This window comes from Rhododendron vialii, chromosome 11a, assembly GCF_030253575.1.
Source record: "Rhododendron vialii isolate Sample 1 chromosome 11a, ASM3025357v1".
Lineage (NCBI taxonomy): Eukaryota > Viridiplantae > Streptophyta > Magnoliopsida > Ericales > Ericaceae > Rhododendron > Rhododendron vialii.
In genome coordinates, this window is record NC_080567.1 from 36,880,424 (window position 1) to 36,900,954 (window position 20,531).

Genomic DNA, 20,531 nt, shown 5'->3' on the forward strand with positions numbered 1-20,531 from the left:
CGCAAATAAGTTTCTTTCATAGAAAAAACGACCTTTATTCGAATTACTAATAAAATTCCTTTGTCCTCTTTCTACAATCTTCCCCTAATTCCTAATCCAAGGAAAAAACGATGATGGGAAACCACACCGGCGGCGGCGGCGGCCCGAAGAAACGCCAACGCGTCAACAGCAGCAGCCGCCTCTCCTCCACCGCCGCCGTTATCGACTCCTCCCGCCCTGACATAACCCTAACCGAAGCATCCCACAAGCCAGCCCCCGCCACCCTCCGCCGCTCCGCCTCTCACTCCTCCCTCCCCACCCCCTCCTCCTCCACCTCACGCGGCGGATTCAACGACGCTGCCACCGCCGACGTCATCCTCCGCCTCTACCTCGAAAAAACCCCCTCCCCCTTCGACTCCTCCCCCGACGACTCCGAGTCCATCTCCGCCGTCGATTCCGTCGACAAGCCCGACGTCCAGGTGTACCTCCACTCGCACGTCCTCGCCAGATCCAAATACTTCGCCGCGCTCTTATCGGATCGATGGCAGAGAGAGAATTACGACGGCAACAACAACACCAACACCGAAGCCGATTGCGAGAGCAGTGACAAGAAGATTCACCGCTTCAACTTTGGAGTTGCCGCGGTAACTGGGTCGATCGACAACCACTTGACCGTTCTTCAGCTCCTTTACACCAACGATTTCTCTAATGCGATCGATAGTGTATCGACGGCTTTGTATATACTTCCTGTGGCGCTCGAGCTTTTGTTCGAAGATTGTGTTAGGTCGTGCGTGAGGTTTTTGGAAGCCGTGCCGTGGACCGAGGAGGAAGAGAGGAGAGTTGTGAGCTTAATTCCGTTTCTCAGCGAGGAAGAGTCTAAGGAGCTTCTGTCTAGGGTTTCGCCGTTGAGGAACGAGTTGGGTGAAGAAATGCTTTACGGATTGATTCTCACGGCGATTCACAACTACAACCAGCTGAACATGGCGTTCGCCAAGGCTTTCGTGGCGAAGCTCCTGAGGGACTTCTCGTCGAAGGTGTAACATCTTAGACTCCAAAGGCTGAGTTCTTCCTAAATTATTAGTTTTTGAAATTTCTTATTCAGCCTTTCGTCATAGACCAGTGGAAGTGGAAGATAAAAAATGTGGTCCGAAATTGAATGAAGTTCAGATAAGATGACACTAAGGACGCACATGGCAGTTGCTAGTGAATTTCTTTTGGTCGTAATCTTTTACTTTTTAGACTTTTGTGACGACAAATGGCGAATCTAAAAAGATTAACGTGAATGAAACAAAAATTCAGAAATGACAAAAATAATACCAACGCAATAATTTGGGAAGAACGGGGCCTAATTAGCTTAATTCTTCTTAAGTGATATTTTATGAGCATGTTAGTACTAGGAATTCCTTTGGTCTGTGATGCGTTTGCATATTGTTGTTAGAATTGTGAATTTTTATTTGCTTATTTGATCTTTCTTGTTCTTTAAAATGCTTTGTGTTGTATCGTGTCATGCTGGCCTAATATAAATTATGTGCATGATATTTAAAATACCCAGGAATCTGCAAGGAGAGTGTTGGATCGGGTGTTCGAGATGAGTTTGAAGGTCGTGAAGGAGTCGTTGGAGGAGTACTCGAGTCCGGAATTTCGAGGGGACCATAAGGAGACGGAGGCGATTCAGAGGTTGAATTTGCATACGGCGATGACCAATGGGAGGCATTTGGTGTGGCTGGTGGAAAGGATGATTGAGTTGAGAGTGGCAGATATGGCTGTGAAGGAGTGGAGCGAGCTGTCTGCGTTCACAGCGGATTTACAGAGGGCATTTCGAGATGATGCTTGGAGGAATATCGTACCGGCGCTTCCTGCTGTTGTGATGCGGACCACTTCTAAGCTTGCCAATGCTATTGTTGTTGGACACATTTTGGCTCCTAGACAGGTTCTGCTTCCAACTAGCTAGATTTGAGATGCATTTCTATTTACTACGCACAGATCATTGGCATCACTGGGTTTCCCTGAGATTGATTACTGTTATGTGAACTTAACTCACTGCAATGTGCTTGTTATGTGAGATTGATGACTGTTATGTGAGCTGAACTTATCTCTCTTGCTGCAATGTGCTTGTTATGGTTTATAGTGTGAGGTGGTTATGTGTATCCCTCTCAATTCAAGGTTTTATTACTGCTTCATCTTTGCCTTAATTTTGTAGTTTCGTAGGTAGTGGTGGCTAGCAACTTGTTTTGCTTAGACAATATTCTTTTCTGGGCAAGTTGGAAGGCGTCAGATTTTGAGTTTTGAGTTTGGTGCATCTATCATTCAAAAAGGAATACTTAAAAGTATCTCTCTTAGTCCTAGGTTAAATTCCTGCTTCATCTTTACCCTAATTTTGTATTGACGGAGTCAAGTTGACTCAACACTAAACTAAGAAGTCCAGCATTGATTACCCAAGCTAAGCTAAACTAAATAGAAGAACTCGCCTGAGTTTGCCCCTCGCCTACCAGAGTTATGGATTGATTGAGAGTCACGACTAACTTTCTAAGGGGATTTGGGATCCGGTGGTGGAGTGTTCAGAGAGGAGACTTGCCCTTTTCTTTTGGAATAAGTGATAGTCTGTTTATCCCAACTTGGAAAACTCACCATTATCCATTAAGGCATAGCCTTGAGTGATACATTTGGTATTATCCCATTTCCTGTAATATAGTTGAAAGTCCTTTATTGTGTTTTAACAAGTAGTAGAAGCATCCTAGCAATGCTTCAAACTACGAATTTGGGATGTTAGTTATCATATTAGGAAGCTAGTCATCTCTTGCTTTTGTGTCCAATGTTTATGGGTTCCATTGAGCCCCTCTTCCAATCCGTAAGTGCAAATAATTGTTGAGAGGCTTCGATGGTAGCAGCATAGAACTGAACACTCTGTTTATTGGGCCCTAATCCAACCTTGGTGACTTCAGCATTAAGGTTATTGGTGTAGGCTAGGATATGTACTTTGTTTATCGCTTTTGTTCTTATTTTGTTTTTTTCCCATGAGCTAACTATATTTAATTTTGAAAAAGAAGCTACTATAAAAACTTGAGAAGGAAAATGGTTGATGCCATTCGCTATAGCCATGAATGAGGTGGTCTTTCTTGTTTTTTTGCTGTTTATTTTCTCATTTTTGTTCTTTAGTTTTGGATGCAAGAAAGATGTTCAGATATAACCAATTGAAGAAAATGGGTCTGTGTAGCTATCCCAGGTAATTGGGACAGAGACTTGTTGAAATGAGTTTGGTGCAAGAAAGGTCTTTTATAGATTGGTATTGTATGACATAAGAAAAGGAAGACCGATTGAAAAGAGGAAAAGATTATTACTTTGGTGAAAAATCTTTGTCCTAATTTGTACACTACACCTAAAAATGTGTCAATGTGTCATGGAAAGTGTGGTTCGGTTTTTACTTAAGCTAGTGACGAGTAATTTTTCTTATGCATAGGTTTCATAAGACAATTCAAAGGATCAGAATATGAAATCTAATAGGTCCGGTTAAAGACAGTTAAATGACTTCTCACCATCATTGAATGGGTTTTAACACCATGAGATGCATGCCATCTTTGGGGATTCCTAAGACGAGGAACAAATTGATGATATTCTCATTCAAAAGAATGTTTTATATGTGCAGTTGATCTCTTCAATGGGGCCCATTGCGTGCCCCATTATCAACCTGTTTACATAAGCTTCATGTCTGGTTGCAGAGTATAGTATGTCTGGTTGCAGTTCATACTTCCATATAGTACAGACGTTTTAAATCGCCTTTCACCCTTTCTTCCTTTAGCTTCTTACATGACTATTCGTAACTATGGTTGACCCTATTCTATTGCACCTCACAAACATAACTCAACTCAACAAGCCTTCGCAATGAGTTGGGTCAGCTACATGTGTCCATTGCCAGTGAGTTGACTCCAATAAAGTCATATCATCGCTTGAGTTTATGGCAGTTGTTGACCCAGTTAAAACCAAAAGATTTGTGTACTTGAATGATGGAAGAGATCGATTCTTTTTTGGATTTCTGAGTGTTGCATCTTTTGTTAGTTGTACCATAAATGTAATTGTCAGGCAGTTTGTTCATAGAGAGGAGCCATCTCTTCTTTAAGACTTTAACTTGATGTGCTACTTTAGATGGCTAACATTCTGTGCTAATTCTTTTGCACAGGTTAGGATGAAGCTAGTTAAAGATTGGCTTCCGGTGCTGATTGTGTGCAAGGAAAATGTTTCACCCATCATGCCAAATCAAAAATTGCTGTATTTGGAGCTTGAAGAATCATTTCTGAAAATTATATCCACTCTGCCCATGTTGGATGCACAGGAGCTGCTGCAGCAGTGTCTCAGCTTCTCGACTCGAAATGTTGATGACTGCCCTCATTTAGTAAATGCATTCAACACCTGGTTCCGGCGTGCAAATCGTCCCCAACATTCTGAAAACCCTGGTGACTAGGATGTCGAACTTGTGCTGACAGTTAGAAACACCATGTCCGTTTGCTCTACCACAGGTCTATGCCTTTCTTGTTAAATACTTGTGCAGTTGAAACCGGTAACTTTGTACATACCTGGGTCTGGTTGTGGCCTGTGCGGTGAAAGTAAATTGTTTAGATATCTTGCATCGGCTGCAGTTAACTTCTTGTACTTCGAGAAGCAAATCTTTGTTGCTGCTTTTCTAGTTTATTTGATGGGTTTTACTTTGGCGTACTATATTTTTTAGTTTTTCTAAGGTTCCTGAATCTATTTGTAATGCTCACGTGAGAAATAAGGTGCACATTAGGATTATGATGTGATATAGTCCTTGATGGAATGAATTATGATTGGAATGTAATGAGGGATGGGAATCTGCCATCCCAGCCAATGTATGAGAGAGAGAGAGAGAGAGAGAGAGAGAGAGAGAGAGAGAGAGAGAGAGAGAGAGAGGTAATTGATTTCAAGATTATTTTCTTAAGAGTTTATTTGACCGGATAAGAGCCTTGAATAAGATTACAGATTTGGTACTCAAACGTCGATTGAAATTTTTGCCATGGAATTGAGCATTTATGAATATATGGTCAAGAGAAAGTGTGGAATATATAATATCATGACGCTATAGTATTATTAATCACATCACTATTAGTCAAATCGGATTACATATGAGATTATATCACTTCACTAAGTCCGTTAAATATCAATAACTGCTACTAGAAAAAGTCTAAACAGTAACTTAGTTCTGCTCATGTACGCCAAGAATAAACACATTTTCAGCAAATTCAAGAGAGGCTCTAAATCTGTTTCCATTACCAGAACTTGTTGCTATTGACAACTTCATGAAACAAAAACCCAAAAGAAAAACAGAACTCAGGGATTAGACCTCAGTCTGCTACATACATAACACTTCAAAGCTGCACGAAGAGGGTCTTGTCACGGTTACATGCTATTTCCTACAACACCAGGTGAAGAACAGGCCAGGAAAATTCCTGTTAATGGAACTTATTTAGGAACAAAAATGCCACTTTTATTTAGGATCAAAGCCTCAACCATTGCAAGCTAAAAAACTCGGAAAGCCGAAATTCATGAAAATAGCCTGCACTTGGTCAAGGAAAATGAATCCTTCGGCAGTATTCCTTTTTTTTTTTTTTGGTCCCTGGAAAGACGTTAGATTAGCAAAGATGATCTCAGGTTAGAAGAGAAGTACGGATGGAAGAGGTTATTATAGTAGTCGTCTTCTGAAGTTTCTGGTGGTTCCCTGGTAGGTTCGAACCAGCAATCCCACTCCTATTCCAATTCCGACACAAACACCAAGGCCAATTCCAACACCAACCCTAACTCCAGCATTGAACCATGAGAGCTCTCCATCTTCACCTTCTAAGTATTCAGCCCCTGTATAAAGGTATTTGTAGTCTGCATTCTCTGGTTTATAATTTGGGCAATCTGATGGCTGCATATGACCGAAGTCCATGTTAGAGTAAAACACATAACCAAAAGATTTCATGCAAAGACATCCAATACTGAAGGTTATAAAATTTTTAGAAACTGCAAATCCATTCAACTTCAAACCTCAGTGACAGACTTGAAATTTAAAAGCGCCTGGCATGCATAATGTGGTCCCTTTTGCCTAAAGAATGCATTACCCAAAAAGAAAAAAAGCTTCGAAATTCACTCAGTAAACTTCCTCAAAATTGTATGGCACATGCATACGAAAATAGACATGTACTTGTTTGTGTGTGTGTGTGTGTGTGTGTGTGTGTGTGAACGTGGTTTTTCAGGGTTCGGCCCCATAATTAGTCGAGGTGCAATGGAGTGGACAGAACAAACAAAACTCAACAATGGCATATAGAAATGGTGTTAAATATCTAAACCATACAGGAATATGACATGGTATCAAAATAATGTCACAAAAAACAAAAAGGACAATATTGAAACATGTGCCAGCCCCATGCTCTACTGACCCTCCCAAGATAAGATTTCATGTGCTAGTCACAGCCTCAACCCCCTTCCTGCAGTGAAGAGATTGCTGCAACAGAATGAAGCTTTTCGGAAACAACTAAAGAATATGAATTCAATATGGTCAACTTCCAAAAAACATCCTTTAATAGAAAAAGTAAAAACTCACTCACTTCTGTTGGTATGGTTTTAAGTATTCTGTTTTGTGTTTGCATCATCCGGAGAACACAAAAAACTTGCTTGGCGAACGGTTACCAGTAAGTGTTATCGTGATTTTAATAGGAAAACTACCCACTTTAAAGAGTACATCAGCTAGAGATATCGAAAAAATGTTTTGGTGCAAATATGAAAATGAGAGAATTTTGGAACTTTTCATCCATCCTTTCTCTTTCTGAAAACACGAAAACAATAAACAAAGAAAACGAAGACGATATCAAACATAATTAAATTGAATAAGAAAGTCTTACCTGAAGATTAAGAAACTCGGCTGGCACATCTTTTTGGCTCTCAGCTGCCTCATATTCTGGTATTGAATCCAAGCCATTCCTCATTTGCTTCTTTCGGAGACTAAGCTGCACAGTTTTCGTTAAGATAATAGGACTACCACCAGCGAAGCAACCAGCAACAAAAACTTCAATTCTTGGTTTTCCCTTCAAAAACCCCATGCCCGGAACCATATCCGATTCACAATTCACCCTCCATTTCTGGCCATAGGTCTCTACTTCCCCAACACAACCATTACTGGTACACAACTCTAGTACCCCAGAAAGCAATAGAACATCTTTATCAAAAACCTCAAATTTTACGCTCCCACTCACTCTTATACTCTCAGTGGACACAAATGTTACCTCTTCGAATTTCTTGTCCAGCCGATCCCTTCTCAGAAGGGAAGAAACACCATCAGAATACATGCTAGTTCTTGCACCGTTTACTTCTAGAAGGGTGTCCCGATCTAGTGGAATATGGTTTAGTGTAAGGTACTCAGGAGTTGAAGCATCTATCTCACATTTGGTAATTCTCACGTAAAAGACTTTCAAATCAAGCCAAGATAAGGATGCCTTAGAGTGCCTCATCTTGTTGTGGCCTCCATTTCCATTTTCCGATTCGAGAGAATTATCCATGGCGATCAAGAAGCTAACTGCTTACGTCACCGAAACCTATGAGAACTAATTGAGACGATGAATTGGGAAAACCCAAAACAAGTAGGACTCATATGAGCATAGGGAACCTGAAAAAATGTCAACATCCATATCAAAGCAATTCAGAAAAAGTGATTGAGACATCAAAAAACCAAGAACAAAAGAAACCACAGATTAGATACAATAGAGAAGAAAACTTTATTATGGAGTAGCAAAAAGAGGAGTCCAACTACTGTGAGTCAAGATGAAGCTACAGGAAAGGTCTGTTCAGTTACAAAACTATAAGAGAAACCCATTTGAGAGAAAAGGTAACCCTCAACAGAATAATGTGGGAAGAAAAGGAAGCAGCCCATCAAACAAAGGACTTGTGTAGAAGAATCCTTTTTGTTGCAACTTTTTGCCTTAATTTCTGGTTGAGAGGGAGCAAAAGACAAACGAACAGAAATTAATTGACCACAAGACAACCACCATCTGAACAAAGAAAGAAACAGTAAGTCCAAAATAAGAGAAAGCAGGCATGAGAGGTGAAGCAATAATTCCACCCAAAAGAAATACTAAAAGAAATATGAAGTAATATTGCGCAAGAAAACTACAAAATCAACAAGTTGCCATCCAACAACAGTTCATAGCTAAACAGCTAAACAAGATGGTCTCTCTGTCAACACTGATTGATAACCCAATTTCTAGTGAAAAGAAAACATACACTTGTAAATCAGATAGCAAAAATTGACAACAATGAAACAGTCCGACAGCATCAGAAATGAGGTCAAATATTTTGCACCGAAAAAGTGCATGTACCTCTATTCCTGTGCGATTTCAACGGCAAGATTGCACAATGGTCTCTTCACGAGAAGAGAGTTACATGCATTTCGGTACAGGTGACCTGAGGTGCTCCGAAAACCCAACATATAGGAGTATATTTTTTGGATTCCATTCGAAGAGTGATAAGTGATTACAAGGAACAAGAAAACTAAACTAAACACTCACAGAATGCAATTAAATTGCGGGCAATACCCGACAAATTACGCACGTCATAGAAAACAAACAAAAAAACAGCCAGTTTTCACTGTACTCACCAACGTAGAAATCAAACCAAAATAACAAAACTCCTCCCTTTTTTCTTTTTTTCTTTTTGTAATCCGCACATTCAATTACACTTCATCGATCATCACTGAATGGTAGTTCCAAAAAATAATGTATAGAAATGAATTTTGTAAATCAGGAACACAAAAAAACAGATCCAAATTGTTTAGTACTGATTACTACACAGACACTCACATTGATAAGTTTCTTCCAAACCGATTGTCCGCCTCTGAACGAATTGGGTTTACCAGAAAATAGCAAAACGAACCCAAATCCTCAAATCCCACGAGCAGAAACGGGTTCCTTCTGTTCTCGATTAAAAATCTGAGAAGTTTCTTGCCGTGCCGCCGGCCTTTATATCTGGTTCAATGTATAGTTATTAATTTTATTGATATACGTAATGTACAAGTGCAAATAAAATATAGATTTAGGTAGTGTAGTGGAAAGTAGTAGGGCCGCTGGAAATCTGATATTCCTCAGACCTTATCCTGGCAAGAGAGAGAGAGAGAGAGAGATCACAAGACCGATGTATTGGAATTGAAATGGGTATAGTAGTAGGAGAAGAATTTAAAAGCATCTTTGTTTATTGTATTCTTGTGACCGTGCACTTACACATCACACCGACGAACTGGGGCAGGGGACATCATGGGTGTTGGCCTATTCGGGTCACTTATGCTTGGGGATGGACGGTTCAGATTTTATCTCGATAATAAACAGTTAATATCTATTTGGATGAGATGAAATTTGAACTGTCCATCATTGAGCATTGACGGTCCATGACCTTCATTTCGACTCGAACTGGGACTCGTTCTTTCTTCCACGGACCAAAAATAGTGGGCAACAAGTGCCAAGAGAAAAGGGGTGTTTGAAAGTAAATACTTTTGCCTTTCAAAAGAAAAAGAAGTAAATACTTTTGAAAATTATAAGTTTAGAATTATAACCAGAACCGTTAAAGTGTTTGAAAATTCTGTAATATGTAAAAAACAACTCCATAGCGAAGTAATATGCAAAAAAGAATAATCTAACTGAAGTTAATGAATCAGATAACTAAGCAAAATTGAATTCATGAATAGTAGTAATTCACAATAATGTAATTTGGAGAGGCAAGAGGTTACAGAGTTTGGACAATACTCTTTTTTTTGACAAATAAGATTAGTCGAAGTTTCGACCGCTTAATAGAAAAGAGAAAAAGTCTTTTTTTTCAAAAGTTATGTGCTTAACGTTTGAGGATTCACATGAAAGTGTATATGTTATTTTTGAGGTGATTTCGAATTCCGCCTCCTAGCAATTGTTATGGAGAACCAATTTTAGATCGTACTAGTAGTATTTTACAATTAACGCCAAAAAAATTGTAAAAAGAAAATGAAAAATGCTAAAAGGAGGTGACGAAACACTCCCAGAGAGAGAGAGAGCGAGGGGTGCGTGTGCGTGTGCGTGTGCGCGTGTGTGGTGGGGGTGGGGGGGGTGGGGGGAGGGGGCGCAATGCCGTATAGGTGTTTGCAATGGTTTTCTCAAGTATTGGCTCTAAATCGCGACACTTTTTAAGTCATGTGGTATGTGTTGTATTGTTTCTGTTTCTACTTCTGAATGAAAAAACATATTCTTAACTTGCCTAAAAATTAATTTTGAGTAGCACCAATTATAACACTTTTGAATTTTGCCTAACCCCGGCTGATGCATAATGCGTGGCAAAAAAAAAAAATTCTGATTTTCAAAAGAAAATAATTTTTGCAACTATTTTTTAATAAATACACTCTCAAATTTATCATTTGGTGTGTTTGAAAATATTAGTGTACGCCATTTTTTTGAATTTTTTTGAACAGTGTACGCCATTTTAATCACCAAAAGAACAAATTTGCACATTTCTAAGACAGTAAGTGCGAAAATCATTTCCTGGTTTTAAAAACCCGGGATTCATGTTGTCCCTTGGGCACATCTGGGCCGTCCGTGCTCGGTAATGGACGGCTCAGATTTTATCTTGGCCGAATAGATCTCAGCCGTTGGCCGAGTTAAAATTTGAACTGTCCATTGCCAAACATGGACGGACGGCCCAGATGGGCCCAACACGCATGCTGTCACAGCAAGCTCCCCCAGTCTGTCAAGATGTACCCCAGTTGTTACTGGAATGTTTTTTCTACTCCCATCCCATGTCTCTTCGTAACGAATTTATTTCGTCGTTTTGGAAATCCTGCTGACAATAGAACACGTGATAGCAGACTGCCATGTCATCCTTTTTCACGTGCTATTCCCATGGTCTCAAGACACGTACTCCGTAAATACGACTCCAACGTATATGCTTGAAAAATGTAGACACGGAGAGAATTTGTTGTGCCCCTTGCGGCACCCTCAAGTGGTGCTCTGTTTTCCCCGCAAAAGAATGGTGACGACCGAAGAGCACTCATAACATGCTTTACATTAAGACACGACAAATGTAATGTCCAACGAAACGAGAGATATTCGAGATTAGTTTAAAAATTTAACCAGCTTAAATACACAAAAAATATGAACACAGATTTACCCTTCATCACACAATCGCAAATAATGCAAATCAATCAAAGTAGTTGAGAAGGTCTCTCAATGCCTAAAGGCTAGTTCCTTTCTTACTATTTCAGGTCTCCAAGATTTCTTGTTACAAATATTGAACTCCACCCCACACAAAAAACAGAAAGTAAAAGACCCAAAGATCCAATGTACCGACCCAAAATAAAAATGTACAAAAAATTTCCAAAACAACATATTTCATGGAGAAGATGAGCCAAAAGGATGATATTATTCATCTGATCTCCGACAAACGGTTATGTTTCAAATTTTGAAAAAATGGCTAATGACAGCCCAATAAGTTGTTAATAAAGCAAAAAGAAGAAAAAAAGAGAGTACAATTTTCTATATGTTAAAGGTGCCTTGAAAAGTGTTACAATGCGTCGGAAATAGCATTTTTTTTTCCTTCTACTCCTTGCCTTATGGACAAGTAGGCTGTCAATAGCATAGCATCGGTCTCATTTAAAGGGATCGTGGATATATTTGTAACGGTACCAATTGAACACTAATATCCCTATGCATTCAATCCATCAAACACCTTTCAGTATAACAGTTGTGATTTTGGAAAGAGAAGAACAACAATATCTTCAGCCAAAAGAAATGACTTCCTACCATTTAGAATGGAGAGAGAAACAAAAACAGCTTGAAATCCAAAGCTGCAGCTGTATCAAAGTTCTAATCTATTGCAAAGAAACTAGTTCAATAACTGAAGACTGTGTAATAGTTTCTAGCATCGTAAATCAAATAATTTCTAGCATTGTCTGTTGTCTTCAGGTTACACCACCATTGCCTTCCGCGATAGATACTTGTGTTCAAAGAAAATAACTGGTAAAGGATTAAAACCAAGAGATTGGGATTCTGGGAACAAGTGAAATGATCGTATAGCAAAAACCAAAAGAATGTAATCATATATCTAAGCTGTGGTTAACCAAATTACACCAATCAACAACCCTAAATGGAATGAAAAGTTCAGTGGTGGGCGCAACAGAAGAGGCAGAACAGACTGTTCATATGCAAAGCTCAATCGACTGCAACTTAGAGTCTCCATCACCGAGGAACTGCAAAGCCTACGCAATGCCAACGAAGGGATATACCGGAAAAAGAAGAAGAAAGAATCAGTGGTGGACTTGCTTGAGTGGTGAGAAAATGAGAGAAAATGAAAGCAATGTCGTAAGATCTGAAAGAATAAAAAGATACATTGCCCGGACTCATAGCAGAGACAGATAAAGGAAACAAGTGCAGATTTGGGTAAAGTCTCAATAACACCATGAACTGACTTGAGGCCTGAGAGACTCACAAGTTTAACAAGGGGTTGATCGGACTTTTCCTGTTCCTTTGTTCGCGATGGGGACACCCACTCCCTAGTAAAAGCACATCTAGAGTGACAAGAAAACTGCAATACATTCAGTACAGCTAGATAAATACTGCCGGCAGACTTCTGAGCACCGCGTTCATACTTCATACCAGATGCAGCCCAACAAGTTTAACAAGTCATAATAGATGTTTCCTGCTCGTTTGTCCCCAAACGTACACCCCCGTGACCATTAACTAGAGTCATCCCTCGAGTCTCATTAAAAGATATTCTTACCACATTGAGAGAGAGAGAGAGAGAGAGAGAGAGAGAGAGAGAGAGAGAGAGAGAGAGATTTCTTGTTTCTTAGACAAGAATCGTAAAGAAATAGAAAATGTTCCATGGTGGGAAGACTGATGCTTAAGCAATGCAGCTGTCCCTTGTGGCAAAGAAAATTATTCTTGACATCGAGAATGTCTCAAAATAGACCTAGCTAAGAAATTGGAAGATCCCCAAAAAAAGAAGCAAGACAAAAAAAAAAAAGAGGAGAAAGATTAAGGTGCATTGCCACCAGAAAGTATGTGACAGAAAATCATTAAGTAGATTCTTCCCCTTCCTAATTGATGGACAATATCTCACCGGGTAATGGCCACTGAACACTAAATTTTATTACGTCATGCGTCGTAAAGCGTGCCACACGGATAGATCAACATCAAGAGACTGTCGATCCCATGTGAACAGGAGAGAGAGAGAGAGAGAGAGAGAGAGAGAGAGAGAGAGAGAGAGAGAGGGAGAGAGAGAGAGAGGGAGAGAGAGAGAGAGAGAGAGAGAGAGAGAGAGAGAGAGATTATACCAATAGTATGGAAAGGGTTCAACCAAAAGTGAGCAGTCCTTAACTCATCACCTAAGTCTTTGACAAAGTTAATCTATACTTTTGTGCGGATTTTTCCACATGTAGCAGTTAATAGTTCATATTCAACTGTGTTTTTGTTCCGGGATAAACTATTGTCAAGTTGATGATTGCCGGAAGCGGAAACCAACAAGAAAACTTAGACACAAAATGTCTTGCTTTCTAAGCAAAACTTCCACAATTTTTCCAAACAAAAACCCCAGGAATTTTTTTTGTCAGAAATGCCGCATTGCGACTAGCCCAAATTCCCAAATAAAATGTAACTATCAACAAAGCACCCCACAGATTCTGTAATAATCAGTGATGCATTAAAACAGGCAGAAAGTGAAAATCTGACAGAGATATAGACCCCATAGATATCATTTGCAGCAGTTATCCTCATTCACTCCTTCCACAGAAACAACTTCAAAAAGGCAGAGTTATAAGTCCATGAAAGGAGCATAAATGGAGATGCTAACTAAGAGCTGAAGTTAATGGCACAACTCAAAAACTTGAGGTGAACTGTTTACACACACTGCAGAATTCAATGCCAAATTTTTTAAACTTGAAGGACTTCTCCATCGACAAAACGTTATGGAATCAAATCCTACTCGCTTATTGCCCCGGATAAATCCAGCAAGCGATGTCACAACGGTGTTGCAAATCCTATATCAAAAGGTAGAAGACCAATGTCAGCATAGACATCGCAAAGAAACCGAGAGGTGTGACATTGTCACAACCAGTTATTGCATAAAACAATAAATACCGGTGAGTTGGTAATTGATATTGAAACTGCAGGGACCGAACTAAAGAGAGTCAATGGGGGTGCCACATACTTCTCTGACTAAACAATGCCTATACAAATGTAGCAGCGCTGTTTATTTGATTAACATTGACAACGCTAGTTGGGTGTTTTGATCCTTTAACATAAAGAAGAATAAGACCATTATTCTCCCTAGTAACAGAATATGATCCCCTGGCCCCACATACCCCATCGTTGTAAAGATTATTCTCCCATCCAATTCTTAGCAACAATTGACATACTTGTTTTTGGGAGATACATCCTTCTCACCTTTTGCAGGAAGCTTACAAGTGTTTCAGCAACATATTCATTTCTCTTCTACCAATGAAAACTTTTGCAGGAAGCTAATGAGTGTTTCAGCAACATATTTGTGGACCAGGATAATTTATTGTCCCCCCTTCCTAAAAGATCTTGCTTCCGTCCCAGATAGAGTGTTTTTCTGTTTCTCTTTTTCAAACGAATGCGGAACACTAGAAGCCCAAAACCACACACAACATCAGCAAGAAGCATTACTCATACCATTCATATCAATGTATCCTACTTAGTTGTATATATTAATATACGAACAACCAATCTACTTTACTAGGCTGCTCTGTTCAAACGAAAACGAAAACAAGCTAAAACAGATGTAATTTGACAAAGCAGCAGAAACTAAAAGATAGAAAGGATAACTTTGAAGGGAAGAAAAGATATGTCAGAGGAGAGGTACCCTGAGAAAGCAAGCTCCAGCAGGTGGAATCAACAGCGATGCTGGACCTCAGACGAGCAGAAGCAATTACGCTGTGAAGTGGCATCATTGACTCCACGCTTCCCAGCACCGCAGCTATCCTGAAACCCAACAAACCTACTTAGACAAATGCAGAAATACACAAACAAATGCAAATCTATCTATTGATACGCTGTACTAAAAAGTGTATCCAACATGGAAATCCTTTTTTCCAAGAAAATGAATAAAATCACACAAAAATCCACATCTTCCCTCTTCCCTCTCCACTTCTCATTTTATTCTCTTCTCCACCCTTTCACTTCCCCACGTCACTCATTTACTGCCCACACACCCTTTTCTTCCTCTACCATTTCACTTTCCGAAGTCATTAGCCAATATATCTTTCGAATAATTGGATAATTTTAACTTTTTTCTTATTGGAAACTCCATAATTAATCTCTTATCAATATAGTTTTTTTCTCTACAATTCATGTTGTTTACTTTTCACAATCTAATTATTGCGTAAGACAAAATATATTTTTTCCTGCTACGCACGTACCGCGCTTGTGTGTACATATACATCCACATATACATATGTTCGAGTGTTAGGAGTTACCTTGAAGCAGCGGAAGACCTTGTGGAAGAGGAGAAGGGAGAAGGGGGGCTGGATTTGGGTGATAAGAGGTTTTTGAGAAGTGGTGTTTTGGATCGAGCTGCGACGGACCTTGCTCCCGCCATTACTGCCGATCTGCAGGCCGATGCCATCTCTCTCTCTCTCTCTCTCTCTCTCTCTCTCTCTCAGTGAAGAGTGTAGAGGCCTGGAAAATGATGGAGACAGAGAGTTTCAACGATTCCTCAGAGTCAGCGGCTTAAACCCTAAACCACCGGGGTCGATATGTAAAAATATATACACGTTTCAGGATGATATTGTAAAGTACAAAAACTAACTAGAGTACTTAAAAGAGTGTGATTTCAGTAAAATCGAAGGTCTGTGAGTGCAATTTAACTTTGATAAACTTCCCATCTTCAACCTCCGCGGTGAACTCGTGCTCCAGCAACGCGAGTTTAGTGAACACGGGTTATCCTCGCGTCTTCAACTGCCCTTTCGTCGACCTACGAAACGCAGTCTGCACCATTGAACGTACCGTTCTCCCCGACCGATACCCAAATCGTCTCTCTACGAAATCGAGTCCCCCTTCATCGCATTGCGCGTGAATCAATCTTCGATGGCGGCCATCTTAGCTCGCAAATCCCTCGTCGCCCTTCGCTCTCGACAGCTCGTAAGCAATTCCTCTCTCACACGTACACAAGCACGCTTATTCTTGTATTTGCTTACGCAGTTCATTGAATTTTTGAAAGATGATAGGTATTGCATATGAAAACCCATCCGAAGCCCTAGAAATGGAATTTTGGTTCATTTTACCCGACGGAAGTTTTTGTAAAATCGGTCGGGAGTTCTGATTTAGCTGCTCTAGGGTTCCAAAGTTTTCATCGGGGCTGATCTTCCAGCTTCACATGTAGGAGTGTGCTTTAAACCATTTAGATAACTCGATACGTTCGTTTTCCTCACTTAATGTAGTATCTTAGTTTCCAATTTTCAAAAACCGAAGAACATCAAGTTGACTTTTTTTCTTTTTTCGTTTTTTTGAGGGAGAGGGATTTCAGAACAAGGACAGATTTTTGTTTGTGGGTATGCCTTGAGCATGTATGCATGCCACATGCCGGTGATGTGGATCTCCTGAAAGTGTCTGGAGCATTTTTTATTGAAGTGTCCAAACGAAAAAGGATGAGAATAATTGGACACTTTGGATTTGAGTTCCAGACACATGTCCAGAGTGTGTCGGTGTGAGGCAAGTGTCGTACACCGGTATGTGACCTCTGACGAAGTGTCCATGCTTCATAAGCAATCAAAACACAGTCCCAGGCTCTTGTTTGTGGGTTTGCCTTGAGCATGTAGGTATGCCAGCTTGTGGGTGAGGTCGATTGCACATGAGTTTGTATGGGGTCATACCGTCATAGTTGCTATTTTGAAATACTGCAGAATCAGGTGTTGGCTCAGATTATAGGAACGCCAGGGATGTGGTTGATCCTAGCATAGGAAGTTAGGATATGAATTACATAAGATTGCATGAACTAAGAGCTGAAGAAGTGTAAAGTATGCCCGCATAGAGGTCTGGGTAATTTTTTAGCTTTTTAACAAAATAACAAGGCACGTGGAGGGAAGAGATTTTGCTCATCCACGTGAATGCTGCTGCTGCTGTTACTTTGACCTCTGTGGTGACTGTAACACTAGCTATATTCATGTCGCTAATCATCACAATTTGATGTTGTATGCTTAACCTGTATTGCATGGATCAATACACAGGCCTTGGCCGGACCAGCATTGGGTGCACGCTCGTTTGCCACCAAGCAGTCATTTTCTACTGACAAAGGTTTGCACTTTGCTCTCAAGTTTGTCCAATCTATGGTCTTCTACATTTACGTACATGTAGTCCTTATAAATATTAGGTAGTGTAGTGCTGACGATGCAAAAAAAAAACACAACCTTTGTACGAAACTACGCTGTATCGAGAAAAGGTTTTGAGACATCTCTGTAATCTACACGAGTAAAAGGGGATTCACAAAAAGGAGAAAAGAATAAAGAAGTAATGACATCTCTGTAATCTACAAGAGTAAATGGGGATTCAAGAGAGGAGAAAAGAATAAAGAAGTAATGACTCGTAAAGATCACCTCATGACCGATAGTGGCCCTCACATCCTGTGAGGCCTTGAGGGCCTTTTTTATTGAGTTTGGGGCGTTCATTTGAGAGATGGGCACATGCTGTCACATAAAAGTGAATATTCTTTAAGGGAACAAAAATTATTGTTAAAGCAAATGTGCCTTGTGTGGTTACTGGTCTTCATCATGTAACCAGTACTATGCTAGCTGTGAATTTTAGTTTCACAGACAAACTTGGCATGTCCTTTTGTAATTACTTGATCATTGCTTGATATCCATGTTGTTAGCTGATTGCATTTGCCTTTAAAGTTAACGTGGATGCCTTTTTTTTTGGCTCAAGGTTAACGGAAAGGACATACTATAGAATGTTCCAATTGTCATATGGTTTTCAAGGGGATGCAGTGATAGCTGTTGGATTTGTTTCCAAAATTTAGGTGTTGCTGACAGAAACTTGAGCAACTTGGTACATACTTATGGTAGAGCAATAACAATGATTGCTCAAAAAAGTTTGTCTTAGGAAGTTTTATTAACCATATGATTAAGATTAAGGAGAATTTTTGCGGTTTTCATTTCTCTCACTGTCCATTCACCATTGTTATTGCATTTGAAGGGAATGCTTCCTTTCTCTCCTTATATTTTCCATTGTACAGGCATATGCATCAGAGACAACCAGATTCTCTAACTGCATACATATCCTTTACTTAATCTTTTGGTTTGTGGAAATGTCTCACAATGTTATCAGTGGACAACTTTTACAACTCACAATTTGTAATGCCGAACGGAACGTGAATAGTCTGATTAACTTAGTGATTCAATAGACCCAATACTCAGGATAAGTCGATATTAGTTGCCAAACACAAGCACATTGCAAAGTCGGTGCATTCCAACACCACACTTTGAAATATGTCCATGTTATTCGTTATCACTGACCTCCAAGCAGAAGTTGCAGCTAGGTCTGTTATTACTTCGTCTTACGTTCTTGGTCTGTAGCGTAGCATTATTTTCACCATGACATGTAAGTGTATAAATCAGGCATGTCCTTTCTTTAACGGGTCGTTGAGTGCACGGTGAGCAGTGAGCCATGATTGGAAGAACTTTATCTGTTTCAGATATTTGTTTGACTGTCTGTGATTTTCCTTTTTGTGTGTTTCTTTTACCCATGCCCACAAAACTGCAGATGATGAAGAAAGGGAGAAGCTTGCAATGGAGATTTCTAAGGATTGGAGTTCTGGTAATACACTTTTCGGTCACTTCATTTTTTGAAGTTTAGCTCTCATACCTTTTTTCATTATCTGGTTAGAATTCCTAATGCTTGCCTTCTAATTGCAGTGTTTGAACGAAGCATAAATACCTTGTTTCTCACTGAAATGGTTCGTGGTCTGATGCTGACGTTGAAGTACTTCTTTGACCCAAAAGTTACTGTAAGTTTCTTCAATAAATGTGTCCTGCCTAAATTTTTGAGGGCTTAAAATCTAAAACTTTTGTTTTACTGCGCAGATCAATTATCCGTTTGAGAAAGGTCCTTTGAGCCCTCGGTTTCGTGGTGAACACGCCCTCCGCCGTTATCCAACTGGGGAGGAGCGGTGCATTGCGTGTAAACTCTGCGAAGCTGTAAGAGTTCTGATTCAATTACCAATCCTTCACTACAAATAGTACGATAACCTAAGTTTGGACCTAATTATGCCACCACCCACTTTGTGCTTGCTACATTAGACTTAGTGTTGGTGCAGTACTCAGCTGTTAAATTGAACTTGGTATATTTGTTTGCTTAATAAATTGTTTTAGCACAAGGTAACATACCTGTGGTCGTTGGTCGTGCATTACCCCACCAAAGGGACATAAATTGAAGTATTCTTAAATTGCCAGTAAAAAACTAGCAATGGGAGCCATTTATTATTTGTTAAGTATATTATACACGTGCAAACCTCTGTTTCATTTGTATTGTTGCTTGCATGACAGATTTGTCCAGCTCAAGCTATCACAATTGAGGCTGAGGAGCGGGAAGATGGAAGCCGTAGAACTACGAGGTGAAATGACCTTGCTGAATAGCTCTCTCTCTCTCTCTCTCTCTCTCTCTCTCTCTCTCTCTCTCTCTCTCTCTCATGGAGTTGTTTCTTGCAGGTATGACATTGACATGACAAAGTGCATCTACTGTGGATTCTGCCAAGAGGCATGCCCCGTTGATGCTATTGTTGAAGGACCCAATTTCGAGTTCGCAACAGAGACTCATGAGGTTTGTGGATGCTTGTTAAGTTGATTGCCATCTCGTATTTCTGTCTTCAAATTTTTAGCTACTCATGTTTACCTCGTTGCTATAGGAGCTTCTATATGATAAAGAGAAGTTGCTCGAGAATGGAGACCGATGGGAAACTGAAATTGCAGAGAATCTAAGATCTGAGAGCCTCTACCGTTGATTACCCGATGACTGAAATACTGGACGATTCCTACTAGCTTCATACTTGAAGAATTTTCTTGGATTCTGAGAAAATTTGGTGAATAATCAGATTTGTCTGTCTGCGGGATTCGTGTTTTGATTATTGGGTTTTTGATGAAAACTCTTGTTATTAAACTTCTCTACCTCGTAATTGGTGGATTAATGTAGACAATGCAATGGGAGTACCAAAGCTTATGTTTGTAAAACTAACACCACTTGCAATCTGTCTTTCAGAGCTTTGAGATGTGCATGTTCAGTTCTACCTTTTTCTACCTCAAATTATGGGGAAAATTATTCCAACCCAGCAGTAGGTTCCAAACTGTCTCGAAAGACAACCAATCAATTGATTATGGTCATGCGTGGGTTTGTTGCAACTTGCAAGTTTTAGAAAACAAACCGGTCGTTGAAGTGGCGGATCTAGAATTTTAATTGGAGGGGCGGATTTAAGAGAAATATTTAAATATACTCAACATATTGTATAACTTTGTTGTATAGTATTATATCGTATTTTTGTAGTATAGTATT

General features: G+C 39.8%; 4 protein-coding genes across 9 annotated transcripts; 2 read left to right on the plus strand and 2 right to left on the minus strand.

The window, feature by feature from the left end:
- On the plus strand, positions 1–4,689 carry LOC131307921 (BTB/POZ domain-containing protein At3g05675-like). The gene is made up of 3 exons (XM_058334664.1): positions 1–1,013; positions 1,532–1,909; positions 4,154–4,689. Exons 1-3 carry the CDS (start codon positions 111–113, stop codon positions 4,433–4,435), a joined length of 1,563 nt encoding a protein of 520 aa, XP_058190647.1. The 5' UTR covers positions 1–110; the 3' UTR covers positions 4,436–4,689.
- Positions 4,690–5,230: 541 nt separating this feature from the next.
- On the minus strand, positions 5,231–9,175 carry LOC131307922 (uncharacterized protein At1g01500-like). 3 transcript variants are annotated; one of them, XM_058334667.1, is made up of 4 exons: positions 8,823–9,139; positions 7,924–8,015; positions 6,873–7,632; positions 5,231–5,899 (listed from the first exon to the last, which is right to left on the minus strand). In XM_058334667.1, the coding sequence occupies exons 3-4, from the start codon at positions 7,524–7,526 to the stop codon at positions 5,672–5,674; spliced, it is 882 nt and encodes a 293-aa protein (XP_058190650.1). In that variant the 5' UTR covers positions 7,527–7,632; positions 7,924–8,015; positions 8,823–9,139; the 3' UTR covers positions 5,231–5,671. The 3 variants fall into 3 exon arrangements, with proteins under 3 accessions (XP_058190650.1, XP_058190648.1, XP_058190649.1); XM_058334665.1 differs by lacking the exon at positions 7,924–8,015 and having other exon boundaries at positions 6,873–7,633; positions 8,823–9,175; XM_058334666.1 differs by lacking the exon at positions 7,924–8,015 and having other exon boundaries at positions 6,873–7,633; positions 8,343–9,139.
- Positions 9,176–11,806: 2,631 nt separating this feature from the next.
- On the minus strand, positions 11,807–15,757 carry LOC131307924 (protein NONRESPONDING TO OXYLIPINS 2, mitochondrial). Of its 4 annotated transcripts, XM_058334670.1 has the most exons (4): positions 15,470–15,725; positions 14,857–14,975; positions 12,363–12,449; positions 11,807–12,232 (listed from the first exon to the last, which is right to left on the minus strand). In XM_058334670.1, the coding sequence occupies exons 1-4, from the start codon at positions 15,616–15,618 to the stop codon at positions 12,213–12,215; spliced, it is 375 nt and encodes a 124-aa protein (XP_058190653.1). In that variant the 5' UTR covers positions 15,619–15,725; the 3' UTR covers positions 11,807–12,212. The 4 variants fall into 4 exon arrangements, with proteins under 4 accessions (XP_058190653.1, XP_058190655.1, XP_058190654.1 ...); XM_058334672.1 differs by lacking the exon at positions 12,363–12,449 and having other exon boundaries at positions 15,470–15,726; XM_058334671.1 differs by lacking the exons at positions 11,807–12,232; positions 12,363–12,449 and adding an exon at positions 13,653–14,011 and having other exon boundaries at positions 15,470–15,757.
- Positions 15,758–15,886: 129 nt separating this feature from the next.
- On the plus strand, positions 15,887–20,216 carry LOC131307923 (NADH dehydrogenase [ubiquinone] iron-sulfur protein 8, mitochondrial). The gene is made up of 8 exons (XM_058334668.1): positions 15,887–16,133; positions 17,219–17,285; positions 18,750–18,803; positions 18,902–18,993; positions 19,070–19,183; positions 19,532–19,599; positions 19,694–19,805; positions 19,891–20,216. The coding sequence occupies exons 1-8, from the start codon at positions 16,080–16,082 to the stop codon at positions 19,984–19,986; spliced, it is 657 nt and encodes a 218-aa protein (XP_058190651.1). The 5' UTR covers positions 15,887–16,079; the 3' UTR covers positions 19,987–20,216.
- Positions 20,217–20,531: the final 315 nt, after the last annotated feature.